This window comes from Euprymna scolopes, chromosome 32 (genome assembly GCF_053919585.1).
Source record: "Euprymna scolopes isolate OS-2025 chromosome 32, ASM5391958v1, whole genome shotgun sequence".
NCBI lineage: Eukaryota > Metazoa > Mollusca > Cephalopoda > Sepiida > Sepiolidae > Euprymna > Euprymna scolopes.
The window spans coordinates 54,728,929-54,750,523 of NC_136513.1; the positions used below are offsets into that span (position 1 = coordinate 54,728,929).

General features: G+C 37.2%; 1 protein-coding gene across 2 annotated transcripts in view; it reads left to right on the forward strand.

Moving 5' to 3' along the window:
- Positions 1–21,595, forward strand: part of LOC145256366 (protein Wnt-2b-like) — a 357,390-nt gene that overhangs the window by 272,210 nt on the left and 63,585 nt on the right. For both annotated transcript variants that reach the window (XM_080115190.1, XM_080115189.1), the window contains exons 3-4: positions 10,443–10,720; positions 13,234–13,498. In XM_080115190.1, coding sequence (XP_079971316.1) covers positions 10,443–10,720; positions 13,234–13,498 — 543 coding nt within the window. The remainder of the gene's footprint in view (positions 1–10,442; positions 10,721–13,233; positions 13,499–21,595) is intronic.

A 21,595-nucleotide genomic window follows, 5' to 3' on the forward strand; every position in this document is an offset into this window, starting at 1 on the left:
CCTTAAATTCACTAACCCCATTTATGAGAGAATGTCAAAGCAAAATATTGAAAATAACTACGTGAATGAAGCTAGAACATCTTGTGATGGTCTCACGTCAGGTAGGTGTCCCACTGTTCAACAGGGTGGGTCCTGTCGTTATCATACAACTGTTCGAAATTCTGAGGATGTGGCTGGATATAGGGGGATTGAGAATTACCAGAGAGGGTCCTAAGACACGAAGGGAGTTGGAACAGGAAATGTAAAAATAAAAAAAACGTGGACGGATTAGGAAAGAAGAGTACTATGGGAATGCTTTGTAAGAAGTGGAAGTACCAAATCTGGTGTATATATCCGAAAAGTGAAGAAAGAATGGGAATCGAGAGGACGAGGGGCTAGAGGTGTCGCGAGTTTGGTATCGCAGTTAAAACAAATTAAAAATAACAACCTACTTTCAGTGATTGCAAGAGAAGAGATTGAACGGATGGTTAGGAATGAAATGAAAAACGAAAGTAACATTGATGAAACTAGCTCTGATGAAAGAACTGAGAGAGTGAGAGTGCACAAGGGAAACGTAAGCAATGATGGGAGGCGGACAATGGAGCCAGTGAAAGGAACAGATGTATGGATAAGTGGTGATGAAGTTCGAACTTTGACTTCTGTAGAAAAAGAAGTACTTGAGAAGTTAAGAGAGATTCTTCTTAGAGAGGATATCATAGAGATTCCAAGTATAAAGAGTAGTGATAGGCGGAAGGTGAAAAACGAGGTAAAAATAATTCAAGGAGTAATTCACAACATCATAAGAAAGAACATATCGATTACGGAACTTAACAGGCTTCTGTATGCAGCGTCATGCGTTATTGCGAATCGTCTTGGCTTATTACAGAAGAAAAAGGGAAAAATGAAGGATAGAAGGCCACACTGGTAGAGGCGGCTTAAAGAAAGTATTAAACGGTGGTGGAAAGACATTGGTAGAATCGAAGAAATAAAAAAAAGAGTTAAACTAGAACAGAAAGCCAAGGACGAGCTTGAAAGGAGGCATAGATTGCTGGAAAAAGGAACGATGAACGTTCTAACAATGTTGAAAGAGAAGGTCCACACTGGTGGTATGAAAATTAGGAACTTTGTTGGAAAAAGTGTTGCGTTTCGGCAGAACAACCTTTTCCGGAACAATCAGTCTCAGCTGTATAAAGAATTAAATGGTAGTAAACAGGCGGGAAATAACAACACTCCAAATGCAAAAGATGCAAGGAAGTTCTGGAGTGGGATTTAGTCTGTCGAAGAGCGATATAGTGAGAAGGCTAGCTGGTTGGGAAAGGTCAGAGAAAGGCTATCAGAAATGCAGCAGATGAAGAACATTGAGATAACCATCGATGACGTTAAAGCTGGCATACGAAGGATGACAAACTGGAAGGCACAGATGGAGTGATGGGCTTCTGGTTTAAACGGTTTCCATGCCTTTATCCACCCATAGCTGATGCTCTGCAAAGGGTTGTAGAGTCGGGGGATGTTCCTGATTGGCTTGTGAAGGGAAGAACAACACTGATTAGGAAACATCCTGCAAAAGGGAACAGATGCCAATAATTATAGACCAATTACATGTCTGCCATTGATGTGGAAACTGTTGACTGGATTATTTGCAGAGAAAATTTATGAACATCTAGAGAGTAATGGTGTTTTTCCTGACGAACAAAAGGGGTGTTGAAAAGGCTCGAGAGGTACTAAAGAGCAACTACTAATTGATAAAGCAATAATGCAGGATGCGAAGAAGAAGAAGAAGAAGAAGAACAAGAACAAGAACAAGAACAAGAAGAACAGGAACAAGAAGAAGAAGAATCTGAACGTAGCATGGATCGATTACAGAAAGGCTTATGACATGGTTCCTCATTCATGGATACGTGAAACACTTGATGATGAAGGTTGCTGAGAATGTGGTTGGGCTTTCAGAGACAAGTATGGCTCAATGGAAAACGGCGCTGACAGCAAACAGAGAGGAGATTGGGCAGGTTGGCATTAAATGTTGGATATCTCAAGGAGATTCGATATCGCCACTTCTTTTTGTAATGATAATGATGCCACTGAGCATCCTCTTGAAGAGAGAAAAACTGGGGTATAACTTTGGATCTGGTGACAGACGCCCCAACCATCTACTGTTTATGGATGATTTGAAAATATTCGGTAGAAATGAAAAGGAAATGGAGAGACTGGTAGAACTTGTGGGGACATAATCAGAAGACGTTGGAATGGAGTTTGGGATTAGTAAATGTGCGGTGCTGGTGATGAAAAGAGGAGTAAAGTTCATTCGAATGGAATAGTGCTGCCAAATGGAGAAATTATGAAAAAAATAGAATATACAGGATATAAGTATTTAGGAGTGTTGGAGGGTGTAGGCATCATGAACAGAGAAATGAAAGAAAAAGTCAGGAAGGAGTATCTTAGAAGAGTGAAATTAATTGCAAAGTCGAAATTGTATGGAGGAAATCTAATGAAAGCAGTAAATGCATGGGCAGTCAGTGTTTTGAGATACAGTGTGGGAATTTTAGAATGGTCTGACAAGGATTTGCATGTCATGGATATCAAAACAAGAAAAGTTTTAGCAATGTTTGCTATATTTCACATTCGAAGTAGCGTAGCAAGGCTGTATCAAACGGGGAATGATGGTGAGAGAGGATTGAAAAGTGTAAAAGATTGTGTTAGAACCGAGGAGATGTAGTTGAAGGAGCATGTGGTTAGAAGTGGGGAGTGGATGCTTAAGGTTGTGGGCAATGAAGTGGAGGTATGTGATACCAAGGCTGATTATGTGAAACGTATGGATAGAGAAAGGGCAGAGGAACTGGCTAGGAAGAAAATGCATGGAAGGTTCTTCCAGGATATAGCAGAAGGGGCTGATGAAAGATCATGGCAATGGCTTAGAGCTGGGTATCTGGCTAAGAGTACTGAAGCTTTTGTTCGTGCATCACAAGAGCAGTGCAACCTTGATTGAAGTGAGTGTTCCTAATGATGGCGGTCTTAACAGAGCTGAAAGAGAGAAACAGACCAAATACCAAGGTCTCATGTATGATATGAAAAGAAACTGGAACCTAAAGGGGATATCGATCATACCAGTTATCATAGGTGCCACAGGACTTATGAAGAAGAACCTGAAGTCCTACCTAACTAATATTCCTGGTGAACCAAGTGCAAAAGAGATTCAGACAATTGCACTTAAGGGAACAGCGAGGATACTAAAAAGAGCTTTTGGTTGGTTTCAATAAAAAAGCGGGGCAATGTTGGCAGCTGGTTTGGCTGCCCCATACCCAGCATTACAATCTTCAAAGGAAGAAAAATTAAAAATAAAAAAAAACACGATTGTACAAAAAAGTAACCACTTTTTTGAACAATTGTATTTCTAATGCCTGCTCTTGTGCTAGGAGAGGAAATTGCTGCAGAATGCCGGATTTGTGGTAAGACCTTCGCATCAACTGCGCACCTTGCAGCAGGGTGTAGTGGACTGGCCCAGAGAGAGTACCGCAAAAGACACGATCGCATGGGACTCCGGATATATTGGGAGGTGTGTAAGAGGGTTGGGGTGAAGTGTGCTGGAAAATGGTTTGAGGAGATGCATGATGAAGTGAGAACAAGTGAGGATGGCAAGGTAGAGGTATGGTGGGACAAAAGTGTCATAATGACCAAGCAATTGGAACATAATCGTCCGGATTTTGTCAACATTGACAAGGTCTCAAAAAACTGGCAGATTGTAGACTTCTCAGTACCCTGGGACAGGAATATAAGAGAGAATGAGAATGGTAAGTGTAGCAATTATGCTCCATTGGCCTTGGAGATAAGGTGTATACACACGGTTAAAACACAAATGATCCCGGTCGTAGTTGGTACACTAGGAGTAGTATCAAGTCGTCTGGAAGGACAATTGGAAAAACTACAAATCCCTGATGTTTTAGGCGGCATTCAAACCTCTGCAATTATAGGTACCACCAACATACTTAGGAAAACCCTTGATCTTTGAAGCCTCTGGTTTGAAGCCGGGATTAAGGGAAATCCTCTGGAAATGAATCCCATCCCTTTCCAGAGAGACGTTCATAAGCGAAATCAGAATTATTATTATTATTCACTAGAAGTTCTCACACAAATAATTATTAGCGATCACTGATAATAACTAATAACCGGTGGTGTTCTCTGGAAACTGAGTGACAGCAAGTTACCAAGTAGATAGTAGTGGATAACATTTCGATAACTATTGCAAATGGTTTTGCTTTATCGCAACAGCCGCTGACCGTTATCTTTTTATTCCGATATACTTTTATATTATTTTATTTTTATTTTTATTTATGTTTTCTAAAATAGTCGTGCCTATTCTTGTATTCATTTTGGGCTAGTTTAATTTGCGTTATTGTAACAGTCGTTTGCAATTGATTTCTCGTCGGTAGCAACCATTGATCTTTTTTGGAATTTGGGTGGCAATAAGTCTCTCCAAGGCCTCAATTCTCTTTTCACTCATTCAGTGGAGGTCTGGTTAGTGATTTCTCTCCTCGGTTTTTCCATGCTCCTTGATTTTCCTCAACCATTTGCTGTGTCATCGATTGATACTTTTGGGGGAATTTAACTTACAATTATACAGTTTCAGTTTTCTTAGTTCCATGTGGTGTTTTTTTTTTGTGTGCGTTTCAGTTCTGTAACAATTTCTATATGTCTAGCTATTAATTTCCACATTCAAGTATTTTTAGTCGTGTGTAAGCGACTCTATAAGTCACTCCGTCGGTCAGTGGGTCGGTCTGTCAGTCAGTCTGTCCGTAACACTTTTTGCTTGGCCTTTTTGGTTAAGATCAAAGATCTGTTTTTAATAGACGCTGTTCTTAGCTTTTTAGCTATCAGATCAGGGTGTAGTGTCTGTTCCGGCAGATGCTGCAAGCAAGTACCGTATGTGGGGGCAACTCCATATGTGAGACCTTTGTTAACGTGAGGGCAGCCCTTCATGCCAATTGTCACTATCCAGCTTCCCTACTCCCCGGGGAGTTGGTCCCCATTTCCCCTTCACTCCTCACTTTAAACATCAGCCTTGTGCCTAATTTGCTCGGTGGGGGAGCAAATACATACCCTTTTCTTGCCCCTTTTGGCTAAGATCAAAGTGTAGTATCTGTTCCGGCAGATACTGCAAGCAAAGACCATATGTGGGGTTGCCCCCACATATGAGACCTTGGTCAATGTCGGGGTGACCCTTCATACCAATTGTCACTATCCAGCTCCCCTACTCCCCAGGGAGTTGGTCCCCATTTCCCCTTCACTCCTCACTTTAAAAATCGGCCTTGTGCCTAATTTGCTCGGTGGGGGAGCAAATAAATACCCTACTCCCCGGGGAGTTGGTCCCCATTTCCCCTTCACTCCTCACATTAAAAATCGGCCTTGTGCCTAATTTGCTCGGTGGGGGAGCAAATAAATACAACTTTTCTTGGTTTTTTTGCCCAAGATCAAAGTGTAGTATCTGTTCTTACTACATGCTGTACTTACTGTGATATAAACTGGGGGATCACTTTTCTATTAATTTAATGTAAAATGATCTCCCACTTTACAACCAGTCAGTCTCAAAGCCATTCAAGTCATTCTCCAGATCATTCAAGTTGTTTTTTAAGCATTCAAGTCATTTTTTAAGCATTCAAATCAATCTTAAGGTCATTCAATTCATCCTTAAGTTCATTAAAGTCATTCTAAGTCATTTACTTTTTATTTAAGTCATTTCAGCCCGTTTTAGTTTGTCTTTAAGAATTTCATGTCAATGGTACATTCACGCATTCGTTCATTACACGAGAGCACGCGACTAATGGCTATCGGCCTTGTTCTTTAATATTTTAGCTGTTTTCATTATTGTTATCCGTTGTATCTTTCTCTGCCTTCTTCTGATTCCAATCTCTGTCCCCTAATTTTTTATTTTACGAATTCTTTTTTTTTTTTCTTTTCGTGTCATTCACACAGTCTTCTATTCAAATCCTCTTTCTTTGTAATTCTATTTCATGTGGAGTCATCAGTATCATCTTTTTTTAGTGTAGTGCATGGTAATAAGTTTCCTGGTCTTCTGGTTGAGATGATTCTGTCCTTCTTTGGTCCGCTCTATAAACAGTCCGGAGTATATTACTAATAATTAACTTCCCATGTGTGTATGCTTTTCATTAAGTTTCGTATGTACGTTATCACCTTTCACACATTGATACAAAGGAGTTTGTCTGGCCGCCAAAGACGAAACATAAAAAGTAATTGATGATTTTCTTTAGCAAAAATTAAATTTTACCCATTTTAAAATGAATTGTTCTTTAATTGAATAAATAGATTTATAACATACTTTGAATTTTTCTTATGTTAATGCATCTCATCGTTTACATAAAAACACTTGAGGAATTTATCGCCTTTTTATCATCCTCCCTTATTCCGCCAAAATAGGAGACCATAACTAATCAAGTTCACAACTGCTAAACTTCTCGTCGGCCAACTGTATGAGTTTAGGTAAGCCTGTTCTACTGAAGATATCCTAACTGTAATCACTGAAGGTATATACCATTCAATCAAGCAGAGAAGGCTACGGCAGTAGCCCTAGATATAGCTAAAGCATTTGACAGGGTATGGCACAATGGTCTTCTCATGAAAATCAGATCTTTTATTATTACTGGATTAATACTTATAAATCCTTCTTAAATAAGAGAGGAATTCAGGTTGTCCTCGATGGCCGTATGTCAATAAATTATGATATAAATACGAGTGTATCTCAGGGGTTGATTCTTGGACCTTTACTATACCTACTGTTCATAAATGACCTCTCTGATGAAATTTTCTCTGAAACGGGTATATTTGCTGACGACATCATACTTAACAACAGACATGAGGGGAAAACGAATGAACATGTATCCAGAACAATGGCAGATAGATTAGAGGAAAACTTGCAGTCTGCAATGGAATAGGAATAAAAATGGATGACGTTCAATGATGCCAAGATTTTTCTTCTTTTTTTTTTTTCAATTACAAGAAACCTGCTCAACCACTAATAGCAATGGACATCACCTGAAAGTACTTCCTCCAAACTCCTCGGCTTAACATTCACAGGAAACATGGGTTGGAACATATACATTGAGAGCATTGCTAAGGCCGCTGAGAAGGTGGGCTCTCTCTACCGTGCTAGAAAGTTATTTACGCCTGTAAGTATCTTGTACCTCTACAAGGTCACTATTCGCCCGTCTACGGAGTATTGTTGCCACATTTGAGCCAGTATATCTACTACTAGTCTCTCCTTCTTCGACAGTGCTCAAAAGAGAGTCACCAACCTAATAGGTCCAGCACTATCAGCTAGGCTTCAACCTCTGTCCCATCGCCGAAATGTTGCATTCCTCTGCCTGTTTCACAAGTATTTTAATGGTAGATGCTCTGACGAACTACAAGGCCTTATGCTCCCCTCGACATTCTCTACAAACCTGACAAGCAGCAAAATCTCACCTCTTCACAGTAGAAATCCCTAGATATAAGAAAGCCTGCTACACTAATAGTTTCTTTCCTAAGACATTTTGGAATTCCCTTATGAGTTCCTGCTTCTCTTACTGTACTGACATGCACAAGTTCAAGTGTAATGCAAACAGACATCTTGCTGCTCAACTCCCTACATAGTGCCCTCTACAACTTGTGTCACAGATAGTAGGCTCCTACATCAAAGTGGCACTGTGCCTTGTTTGGTGTGAAAATAAATGGTGTGAAAATAAATGGTGTGTAAATAAATAAAAGCTCATAAAACTGACTTTTACTCCAGACCTGGAAGATTTAACATTCACGGGAAATATGAACTGGAACAAATATATTCAGTACATTGCGAAGGTGTCTGCAAGACAGGTGGCCTCCCTCTATCGGGCTAGAAAATTACTCACACCTGAGAGTATCCTGTACCTCTACAAAGCCACCATTCGCCCATGCATGAAGTATTGTTGTCACACCTGGGCTGCTGCATCTGCCAATAGTCTCTCCCTCTTGGATAGGGTCCAAAAGAGTATCCAATCTAATAGGTCACGGTTTGTCATTTAGGCTCCAACCCCTGTCCCATCATGCAACATTGCAATGTTGAATCCCTCTGCTTGTTTTACAAGTATTTTAATGCAATGTGCACTAATAGCAACAAAATCACACCCCTTTACTGTTGAGGTCCATAAATGCCAGAAAGCTAATAGTTTCTTTGAATAGCTAGATTTTGGAATTCCATGCCTGCTCCCTTAACTGTACTGATATGGAGAAGTTCAAATGTAACGTAAACCAAAATATCGTTAATCTTTCTTAGGTATGAACCCAATTAGTGCCTCCTTTCATTTAAGTGGTGACATGCCTTGTTTGGGGGGAAAGTGATTACAAAAAAAATTACATCAAATCAATTGAAAATTTCATTCGAAAAAATGGTTGGATCAGAAAGTACCAGACCCGAGATGCAATGCGCTATTTATATGAGAATCGGATACATCTGAGATAGGATGATGCTGCCACATCGGATGAGGTTCCATTCATAGAACTGTTTTCTGTCTTGATAGATTACAAAATCAACTTTGCAATCTAGTCTTTACTACAGCACTTCTCTCACAGGTGGGGACAGAGATTTTTAAAAAGCACATGTTATAGAAAACAGCGTTATAAAATACATGTGTGTGTGAAAAGACTTTTGAAAAATAATTAAATGCGTTGTTTTAGAAGAAGCACGAATAAATGCAATTCATTTGTACTTAAAAAATACTGAGGTCGATTTTTATGTATTTATTTATTTTTGTTATTTTTTTTTTGCGACGGTACCAGACAATGTGTGGGTCTGAGTGGTTTAAATGTAACAACACACTTAAAAGTAAGGATCGCAACTACAGTGAAGAACTTTGCTTTCTTCCTCAGGTAAGCTAAACGGAATATATATGAACAAAGTTTATTTTCAAGAATTCCTCCTATGTGTAACACAATACCATTGGACTGCTACCCTACAACATGTTTGTCTTCAAGTCTAATGTCAACAAATACTCGTCGAACCATCATTATAAGTAGTCAGACTTTGTCCCTTCTATTCATCGCTGTAATCCATCATGATGGTCGTCCAGCTAACATTCTCAGTAACCTTTCTCCTCGTGTCTATTTTGGCCTTAATAGTTGCGATTCATTAGTATTAAAAAAGCAAACAAGCAAAAAGACAATAAATACTCTCAAGATCTGTAACTGCTGACAATAAGGTGGGCTCCCTCTACCGTGCTAGAAAATTGTCCACACTATCCTGTATCTCTATAATACCACAGTTTGCCTATGTATGGAATATTGTTACCACATCTGGGCTGGTGCATCTACCACTAGTCTCTCACTCTTAGACGGGTTCAAAAGAAAAGAGTCTAAAAGCTAAAAAGTTCTGCACTATCGATTAGGCTCTAATATCTCTCTGATCACCAACATGTTGCATCGCAGTGCTATGTTTTAGTTTTACATGTACTTTAGTGAAATGTGCTTTGATTAACTCATAGCATTTTTGTCCTCACAACGTAAATACCCAACAAGCAACAAAATCCCACCCCTTCACTGCTGAGGCCCCTAGAATAGTAGTTTTCGAAAGATACAGGATGATCTCAGGTGTGAGCAATTTTCTAGCGTGATGAAAAGAGCTCACTTTCTTTGCAGCAGATTTGGCAATGTCTTAAATGTATTTATCCTAGGTCATATTGCCTGTCAATTTTTAGTCGAGGAGTTTGAAGGAAAATATAAAGGAAGCAGCTGGTTCATATGACATGTACTAATGTGACCCTTATCCAAATTCACACTAGCTAAGCTAATCTCTACTTACCCACATGTAATACATTTACTGCGGCCAGTCGTTCAAACGTGCTTTTCAGTTTATATAGTTGCTAAATCTAGTTTTGTCACTGGTCTATGATATACACACACTGACAGCGAGAAAACACAACACAGCTGATCTATAAATAATGTCTTGCTTTTATTTCACATCAACAACCGTTTTAGATTTATAGTTATGACGGGTGTTTTGACATCAGTGAAGGCGCATAGGTGTGGATGTTGGCAGTTAAAAATGCGTCAGCTTGTTCTCTCTTTGACCGACTGCCCCGCTTTCTGTTTGTAACGATTTATATAAACATTCTTCACCCCTGGAATGTTTAATATTTCCCATTGTCTATTGTCTCAAATCTTTTGACCGATACCCTTTCACATATTTCTGGGTCAAATTATACATCCCAATAGACAATTCGTGAAACTCGTATTCCTATGGAATCACTCTCTATGTGTTTAACCCATCGACTGCCCCCCCCCTTCCTGGGGAGACCTGCCAATTAAACAAGCGTAGGGTCCTAAGTATGTTATGCAAACAAATGAAAAAAAAAATACGCTTACTCGTGAGCATAAAATCTGTAACTTGAAATCCGGTTAAGGTTTGCTATTGATTTTTAATATTGCGATATTCTTTCTATTTTCAGGAAGTCGAGAAGCGGCATTCGTGTACGCCATTTCATCAGCGGCCGTTGTGCACGCAATTACGAGAGCCTGCAGCAAGGGGATCCTGCGAAATTGCTCATGCGACCCATCCAAGATCGGAAAGGGTCGCGATAAGAAAGGGCATTTTGAGTGGGGCGGATGTAGCGACAATGTTCAGTACGGCAGTGACTTTTCGCGGACGTTTATTGATGCGCGAGAGAAAAAAGTTCGTGATGCAAGAGCGCTGATGAACTTACACAATAATCGTGCCGGACGAAGGGTAAGACATGTGTTCTTAGATTTACACACCGCTTTCTGCTTTCATCAAATTATAACATGTGACTATATATATATATATATATATATATATATATATATATATAATACACACAAACACACACGCCTAGAATTCCCAAATGGTCACCCATCTGGTACTAGTCAGGTTCAACATTGCTTAACTTCGGGGATAAGACGAGAACCGTGTGTGTGTGTGTGTGTGTGTGTGTGTGTGTGTGTGTGTGTGTGTGTGTGGAATAAGGGGTTTTCTTGTTTTATTTGTACTCCTTGTCGAATAAATTTAAATTTTGAATATCTCCCTTACAGGTATAAAAGGTTTTTTAAAAAATTGAAATTTTTTTTTTCAACTTCAAGATTTATATATATACTAGCAGGGCTACCCGGCGTTGCTCGGGACCGTATAAACAATGAAAAAACAAAAGCAGATATTGAACATATGTTTTATTCTTAGGGGAGAGGAATCTTTCATCTCAAGTTTTAGCGTTACAAACAAACATTTGTCTTTTATATATATAGATAATGACAGGTTTTTTGGGGGCCCCCCTCGAAGATAACTGATCAGTTGACCAACTTCTAGTGGTCCGTTTGACATGAAATTTCGATATTTGTCATCCGGGTGATGGGGCTTCGATATGATACCAAATTTGTCAAGTTTGGTTCCGTCTTTCAAAAGTTTTAGCGTTACAAACAAACATACATACACACAGACGTTTGGCTTTTATATATATATATATATATATATATATATATATATATATATATATATATATATATATAAAGTAAGATGATTGATAATTTATGATTAAAGTTAAAAATCGATTTCATAAGGAAGAACAAACAAAATCATGCAATGTTTCGCCTTTCTAAAATTCGTACGTATCATCGGCAATGCATTCATTGGGATGGTAAAAGTAGTTTAAAAACCCACCACCAAATATTTTTGCTGATGAGGAGACTTTGTTTCAAAAAACTATATGATAAAATTATTGCCAAGACTCAATGTCTATCACAATAAAAACATCGTTTCCGAAACGATCGTACAATTTATTTATTTTGTTTGTTCTTCCTTATGAAACCAATTTAAAATTTTTAATTTTAATTATAAATTATCAATCATCTTACTTAATATTAAAATAGCTCTATGACATACATGCCTATCGAGCTTATTATATATCTACATTACAACGAGCACTGTTTTCTTTTCTTTTATTTTAATTGGATTATTGAATGCATTAATACATTAAAATATCCTCTGCTCTTTGGACTCTTGCTCTAATCCCCAAAGTATATATATATATATATATTATGGTGGCTACATTCAGCCTTGACAGACTATGGATACACACTGTAAGGTGCGTGCAATTTTTGTGGCAAGAGTTCCGAAATCTCTAACCACATCTCTCCTGAGTCGACATTGTTAAATACAAGTGACAAGTGGAGGTTAAGGACGACTGGAAACAATGCCGAGATACGTGGAGAGCCCATACTGCCCCTAGAATTCCCAAATGGTCACCCATCTGGTACTAGCCAGGCTCAACATAGCTTAACTTCAGGGATCAGACGAGAACCGGTGTGTCAACGTGATTACATACACAAACACACGCGTGTGTGTGTGTGTGTGTGTGTGTGTGTGTGTGTGTGTGTGTGTGTGTGTGTGTGTTTATATATACTCCCTATCTTAGGTTGAGCATATCGGGAAGTGATATACAAATTACCATTAGCGTATGAAGCGATGCTCTTTGTGTAAACAAATTGAGCTTAGGTATTTGGACAATGTCAAAACATTGTTAATTCACTGCCCGCATAGAAGCAGCCGTATAGGCAACGGTTAGAAGCTCCGATTGTCGTTTGGGCGATTGGGTTTCGATCCTGGCTTGAGGTAGTTGCTTGTCTAGCCGCACTGATGAGCTGCGAGACAGTTCTATATGTAAATGGCTATATATATATATATATATATATAGAGAGAGAGAGAGAGAGAGAGAGAGACAGACAGACAGACAGACAGACAGACAGACAGAGACCGACAGAGAGAGACAAACAGACAGACCACATTTCCTTGATTTTATTATTTTGGGAGGGGGGTATTAGTTAACATTTATATTCTTACTTTTCCCTTATCGAGTTGATAAAGTATTCATCTACTACGGTTAAATGAACAAATATTATCTGAAACACATCTTTAAGCGTTGAATATTCTGTCAACTTTCTGCATATAAAGAAATTACAATTTATTCCGTAATTGAGTAAGTTTTAAATATACTTTTAATTATCTTTCATTTTTATTGCAAAATATTTTTAGTGCTTTTCTTTTTGCTTGCACTAACAATTACCTCCCCTTGTCATTTAAACAGGAAGTGTTTGAATGACATGTTGCGTAAACAGAACTGTCATTTTGCCGTAATAATTTTTTGATTTCTTATTTCTATTTTCTTTTCATATTTGTTTTCTTTTCTTCTCGTCTGATTGTTTGTCTTTGTTTTTTCTTGTCTTCTGGAGGCAGTAAAACGCTTCCTGAAATTGGAATGTAAGTGCCACGGAGTATCTGGATCGTGTTCAATTCGGACATGCTGGTCAGCCATGATGGAATTTCGCCGCGTTGGCGACTACCTCAAGAACAAATACAACGGCGCCGTTCAAGTGATGATGAACCAGGAAGGGACCGGACTGATTGTGGCCAACAAAGACCACAAGAGACCGACAAGGTCCGACCTCGTCTATTTCGAGGCCTCGCCGGATTACTGTATGAGAAACTTGGAAATCGGTGAGTTACCTCCCCCTTTTCATATTACTCATATTTTTATTCTGCTCTCCAATAGATGGCGTGTAACGAAAACCACTTGGATCAGAAATGGCTAGACAGATCGAAGCAAAGAACGTTGATTTAAAGAGTAAAATATGTGCAGGTGGCGTTCATATCTTTATTTTATTTTATTGTATTTTATTTTTTACATGGAATCACCACTTATCAAGGCCCGGAGGTCACTCGGGGATAAGGGTTATTGCGTGTACAATAATCAATGGGACAATATCGTTGTAATCGTTAGTTATGGAGATCTGATAAAGTGACTTACTAAATGGAACGGTTCATCAGGAATTTGTTTATATTGGACTTGAAGACATCCAGGTTGTAGTCAGGTGGGAAACGGGCAAACGGAAGAGAGTTCCACGGGCGTGTACTTTTAAGAAAGAAGCATTGTTTATGGAATTTACGTTTTGATTTAGGCACAGATAAAGAGTGGGGAATATTACTGACAGCGGTTTCAGCTAGATGGGTGTTTTTCGTGAAAGATTGGCGAGGGGGGACCAGATATTGGAACTCAGACGAGCACTTTCCATGGAAGTAACGATAAAACAAAGATAGGCTCGCAACGTCTCTTCTGAGAGAGAGAGAGGTTGCAGGGAAGAGAAAAGGGCATCCCCCACTAGGCTACGAAGTCTATTTTGTACTCTGTCAAGACAGGATAGGCTGTTTTTAGCAGCTCCTGCCCAGATGTGGCAGCAGTATTGCATCCTTGGACGTACTTGGCTTTTATATGGATAGAGAATTGCATCAGCAGTGAGATATCTACTGGAGCGATAGAAGGATCCTACCATTTTCCCAGCGCTAATTTAGTAGCTAATTATGGCAAAAGTGTACTATAGTTAACACCAATAAAAGGTGCAAAGAAACAAATATACTGTGGTACAATGATAGAAGCCCTTTCGTTGGAGATCAAGCTCCCTCATTTATAGGCCTTATACCCAATGTTCCTTGCACTCGACTGGAGGCAAGTATAGTTTCACATGCACTATTAAAAGTATGACACAGCAATCTCTACTTCGACCTAGATGTTTATAAAATCCCAACCATGTCAAAGAAATCGGGGTGACTAGGTGCAAAAGGTCCAACTTATTTGACCAACATCAAGTTTTGTAAAACAATCTTTCAGTCGCCTTGGTTTTATATAGATGTATTTCTCTATTTTCCTCTTATTCGCTCTCTCTCTCTCCCTCTCTCTCCCTCTCTCTCTCTCTCTCTCTTTCTCTTTAGTTTTTCATGATCACAAAGAAAAGCATATTCAGTTGAAACAGAGAGCTGCAAGCAACGAGTCGCGAGCTCAATTCTCGAGTTTATAATGTTTCTTCAATTGTTTAAACGAATTTCCATGTTCGTAAGAAAACGTGTTTGTCGCTCGTTTTATACAGCATGCATCTTTTAGCTGATTGACTCTGCCACTAATGCCGCTGAGAACTCAATACAATACCAGTCAACCAGACTTTTTTTTTTTTTTTTTTTTTTACAAGGGAATCGCCACTTATCAAGATCCGAAGGTCACTGGAGTATAACGGTGAAATTAGTGTACAGTAGTCACCAGGGCAAGAGTGTAGTACTCGTTAGTAGTGGGAATTGGGTATGATTGGATTATTTAAAGGAACGGATCATCAAGAACTTGTTTACATTGGACTTGAAGACAACCATGTTGAAGTCAGCTGGAAAGCAGGCTAATGGAACAGAGTTCCACGGGTGGACAGTTCTAGAAATAAAGATTTGTTCATGGAATTTGTGTTACGATTTAGCCACGGATAAAGAGTGAGGGAAATTGTTGATAGTGGTTGTAGCTGGATGAGTGTTTTGTGAAGTTTTTGCAAGGCTGGTGGACCATAGATTGAAGCTCACACAAACACTTACCATGGAATTAACGACAAAGCAGAGATAGGCTTGCAACGTCTCTGTGAGAAATGGGTTGCAGGTAACCGACATATCATTTCTTGACCGAAAGGGTGTATGTCTATCGCTTTGTCGTGTTTATTCTACCGGAGAGCTTATTACCGTGTCCAGCACGTAATAATCCTTCCAGAAACAGATACATCAAGTTACTCTTTCCGGTAAACGACCGAGTTATACGCAACAACTCTTACCAAACGATGAATAAATTAATATTCTATCAACCTGTTAGTTTTAAACTTTTGGAAACTATTTGATAGTTTTATTCTTTCAAAATTTATGCCCTAACTTTCATTTAATCAATTAAAAAAAATAAAATAAAATTTTTAATTGTCGGTCCATTTTTTTTTTTTTTTGAAGTGGTCGCTTACTCAAAGAGTAAGGCATATTAACAAATCTCACTTATACATATATACAAAGCACTTTGTGTTTGAGTCTGAGCCTGTATGATTAGGTTCGTTCTTTATTCACTTCGAAAAGGTTTGGCCTATTTTTTAAAGTTTCAGACAAATGTATTTTACGTGTCCTGAAGTATTCTTACATAGATTTTGTATCGGAATACCTCCGATAAGTATCAAAAATCGAAAATCGAAAAATTCGATTAAAGAAAGAACAGTTGGATTTTGATCAAAGTTAACACCCTTATGCAGCCTAACATCACAAGTGAATTTGAGAAGTTTTATCTCCATACAAATAGAAGGTCCCGGCGTATACAATCAAGAGCAAGTTCTTTGATAAGACAGTGGCATGTTCGAAATCAATGTCTCTGTTTAGCGCACAATTGAATCATTATACTTGACTTTTACATTTTAAAATTTAATTGATCATTATATAAAATACTTTTATAAATTCAACCGTAGGTTCTCTACAGTGCAATATAAACCACAATGTGTTGTAGACTAAGTCACTGTGGGGACATGTGAAGCTTTTTTCCCAATGCACAGCGGTGGGTCTCCGGCTAGAGCAGGCAATCAATAAATTTTATTGAAAATGAGAGATTCCACCGATTTCGATGAGAATAAAAGTATTGGAAGTGTGAAATATCCGTTGATCCTACTTCAATCTTGGGAAACGTCGGGTCTCCCTGCAAGTAAAAATAAAATAGACTTACGGTACCACTAACCCTACGTGCAGGAAACGTTTCCACTCTGACTAGAAATACTTTTCTTAATCTATGCAACCTGAATTAAGGAACCACCTAAAAAAGAAAAAAGAAATCGGTCGCCATTTTGTTTGAGGAGAGCTGTCAGGTGAAAACCTGAAAAGACATTTCGAATGAATAAAACTTGGAAATAATTTGCAACAAATTTCACGTTCATAATGAAATGTCTTATTGTTCTCTGATAACGATCTATATCTAGTATTTCTATAAAAGTGAGAATATGTGTGAGGAAATTTCTCAACCTATATACTCAACGAATTTTTGATCTACAGACTTGAATTTTGGTATATAGGGTATTCAGACATGTGGAGTTCTTTTAATTGATTTTTATTCAGAAACATAGGCTGCCAAGGTATCAAAATAAAAAAAAATAGTACGTGGGGTGAGATCTGTTTTCAACTGTCATGTTTTACAACTGCATGCGCGGTCGTGAAACATGAGTTGTATTATGTTAAGTATAAGTTGGTTTGAAAACACATTTTAAAAATCATGTCAAGCTGGTTTAATGGTTATCTCACTGTATTTAGGTTTTGGTTTCGATCTCAGCGTGAGTATTTTTTTTACTTAAAAGAAATGAATTGTTTAGAAAAAATATAAAAATCTTATGCATATGTCTCAGTTTCTTTTCGTTTTTTTTTACTTCAGTTTTATTAAAGAAATTTAACGTTACGTTTATAATACCTACTATATTTCTGCTTATAATAAATAAGAAATCTGTATGAATTAAAATATAATATTTATGCGTATTTTACGACCGGACAACGCCGAGCGGCCTGTTAGTATATCTATATATCTATAAAAGTGAGATTGTGCGTGAAGACCCTTCTCCATCTATATACTAAACGAATTTTTGATCACATGACAGATGACTTATGTTAAAAATGATTAGGCGTGACAACACTTTCGGAAGATTGTGTCAAGCTGGTCTGGTAGTTATCGTCCCTGTCTCACTGCCTTTACGCTTTGTTTTCGATCTGAACCTGAGTATTGTTTTTTTTTTTTTTTACTTACAAAAAGTTGACTGTTTAGGGAAAAAAAACATAATCCTCGCATGCTCATGTCTCAGTTTCTGTATGAATTATAAAATGTATGCGTATTTTACGACCAGGCAACGCCGAGTGGCATGCTAGTTTATTATATATTAGTTTCTTTGTCTCTGTTTGTTTGAATAATGTTCAATATTTATCAAGAAAATAAGAGAATATAAAATAATGCTAGTATTGGCATTAAATTTGTATTATAAATGTTATATTGTTTCATTTATTCCAGCTCGTTCGATTCGTTTGTTTAATAGTGTTCTTCAAATCGTTGTTCAGATATTTTCTCACATTTTGCTATTCAAATAGTTGCTTTCCAAGAACTGCAACTCATTTCATGTTGACTGTTTTCTTTTCCTACCTATAGCATATTGTCTGATTCATTTCATACTTCCTTTGTTGCAGCTCGTTTGACTCGTATCTCTAGTGGTCTTCATCAATTCATTGTTCTCATACATCATCATAATGCATCTTCCTATTTCCGTAGCTTCTACCCGAAAACTATAAGCTTGTGGAAGTCTGTTCTTGCGGACTGCTTCCCTTTTACCTATAACCGTGATGTTTTTTTTAAAGACTAAGGTCGATAGAGATCGTCTTCGCGTTAATTATCTTTCTTTCTATTTAACTTTTTCGATCAAGTGGCTTCATGCCTTATCTGAAGTTTGTATGTCTGGACACTGGCCTTTGGACCATGATAACGGTTTTGGGTTTGAACAAGAACCACACCAGCATTTTATTTAAATTTGCTACAAAGTTGTTTTAACGAAAATGCAACACACACACACACACACACACACACACACACACACACACAAACACACACACACACACAAACACACACACACGCGCGTGCACGCACACACACACACACAAACACACACACACACAAACACACACACACACACACAAAAACGCAAACACACACACAAACACACACAAAAACACACACACATATATGTGTGTATATAAATATAGATATATACTTGTTATTTGTTTTGCATAAGCATTTATATGTCACTACACATTCATGAGCATGTTTCGATCAGCCAGTAAGTACTGACCTCCGGCGAACTAAGCTTTTATATAAGCAATATCGCCTGAAGAGGTCTTTAATTACTAATAACTGGCTGATCGAAACATGCTCATGAATGTGTAGTGACATTTTAATGCTTATGTAAAACAAATAACAAGTATATCTTGCCCTACATCGGTATTGAGCACTCTTGTATTGATCTCGTTAAAACTTCATTAGTTCCTCTGGAAAATATTAACTTGGAATTATATATATATATATATATATATATATATATGTGTGTGTGTGTGTGTGTGTGTGTGTGTGTGTGTGTGTGTGTGTTTATAATAGATAAACGGGAATGGGAATTCGTATACAAAATAAATACAATAATATAAAATATATGTACAATTCAAATGAAAGGGATATGGCAACGATTAAGGTATATCTCCGAGCAAGTCTAATGATTTAACAAATTCTTTTTGTTGTCAGAGAGAAGGCTTTCGTGAAAATATCGAGACTGACTCCAAAATCTTTCAATGATTTGAAGAGTCAGCAAAATATTCTGATGCATTTATATGGATTGGCACAAGCTGGATTTTCGATTGGATGTTGGCCAATGGCAAATTTCAAGGCAGAAAAGGGAAGGGGAAGCCGACGTGGCTTACCCAGTATAATTTCTGTCGGTATATATTGCTGGATGCGTGTCTGCAAACTTAAAGAAATTACGATCCACACAGCCAACAGCGATTAAATTCATAAATAACATTACTTTGCGTGATGTAGGAGGAACGCAGATTTTACAGCAAAATCAAACGTAACACGACAGACGATAAACTATTTTTTACAAATTAATAATCTGTCTGCTAAAACACTGACCAGCAACTCCAACCCAAGGCGTGAAAAAATCGAAACTGACTCCAAAATCTTTAAATGAAATATAAATTTAAAGATTTTGGAGTCAGTCTCGATTTTTCGTGCAAGCCTTGTCTCTCTCTCGACAGAAAGAATTGATTAAATCGTTGGACTTGCTCAGAGATATATTTTAAATGTTCCCATACCTCTTACATTTCAATTCTACATATAATTTTTATTATTGTATACATGTATTTTATTATTGTATATATATATATATATATATATATATATATATATATATATATATATATATATATATATATTATTATTATTATTATTATTATATATTATATATATTATATTATATATATATATATTATATTATATTATATTATATATATATATATATATATATATATATATATATATATATATATATATATATATATATTACACGAATTCCTATTCGCTTTTATTTTGCTCGTGTATCCCCAAGTATTTGCTCTTGTGTGACAATTTAATTCATTATTTATTTATTTATTTCATTTTTTTTTGTATTTCTTGATTAACCAATGATAAACTCCTGATGAGTTTGTTGGCAAAAGGAACTTTGTGATTGTGTGTGTGTATGTGTGTGTGTGTGTGATAGAGAGAGAGAGAGAGAGAGAGTGTGTGTGTGTGTGTGTGTGTGTGTATGTGTATGTGTGTGTGATAGAGAGAGAGAGAGTGTGTGTGTGTGTGTCCTATTGACTCGGAAACGGCTGAGCTGATTTTTTTTTAATTTCACACAAAGGTACTTGATATGTCTGGGGGTGTTCTTACGTAGGTTTTGTATTGTCAAATAAATATCTAAAATCGATAATGTAAAATTCCGATCTAAGAAGGAAGTCCGATTTTGACCAATGTTTACACTTTTATACAACCTAACATCTCTAATGCATTTGAGAAGTTTTATCACCGCACAAGCAGAAAAGCTCAGCTTATAAAATCAACTGTAGATTCCTTTATACGACAGGTGCGCGTTCAACATGAATGTTTCTTTTTAGAGTACAATTGAATCATGATACTTGACGTTTGTACATTTACCTTTAATGTAAGTGATTATGTAAAAATAATTTCATGTAATCAACAGTTGGTTCTTTGATATGACAGGGGCGCGTTCGAAATGAATGTTTCTGCTTAGAGCACAATTGAGCCATGATACTTGACTTTTGCATTTTAAACTTTAAGTGAAGCCATTATATAAGAATAATTTTATAAAATCAATATTAGATTCTCTACTGGGCAATGTAGATTACAATATGTTGTAGACTTAGTCACTGCAGGGAGGCACGTGAACCTGCCTCCTGGTACACTGCTTGGGGGTGGTCCCAAACTAGAACAGGCCATCAATAGATTTTATTTAAAAAATGGGCGATATATATAAACTATGTCAATCGCTTTATTGCAGATTAGTAAAATATCAATATTTCACTAAATATACGTCACAAAATAATGAAAATTGTATCATACAATGACTGCTGTAAGGTTAGTTATTTCTCAAAATTTTATTCAAATCCATGCGATATTCACGAAGTTATGACATTTTATTAATTATCAAGTAACTATTGCTGTCCATCGCTTTATTGCAAGATTTTTTAAATGCAAAAAAAGGGGGGGGGCGAATAACGGTTATCGAAAAGTCAAGGATTGTTGCTGGACTCGCAGAAGGATTGTTCATCAAAGATTTAGCCGCCAGCGATTAAATAATTGAATTAAGTTTCAATTTTCGAGACTCGAAAAAATAAATTGAATTTCGATAAATATGGCAACGGAAAATCATTATTTATACTATTTTGCAGATTGTTATAGATAAAAAATTATTATAAAATAAATATGAAATAAAATGTTATAATTATTCTTTTCGGTGCTTCTATATAATTCGAACTTAATCAAACAGATTTATTTACTAATTAATGTTAAACTCAACAAAGGTGCTGAGTTCAATCCTGAACGAAGGCAGTGAAAAGTAACATTCAAAACAGAGAATCAGCAACTATGCCCCAGAGCCTAGCTGGAGTCCGAACACGGTACCCCCGTAATAA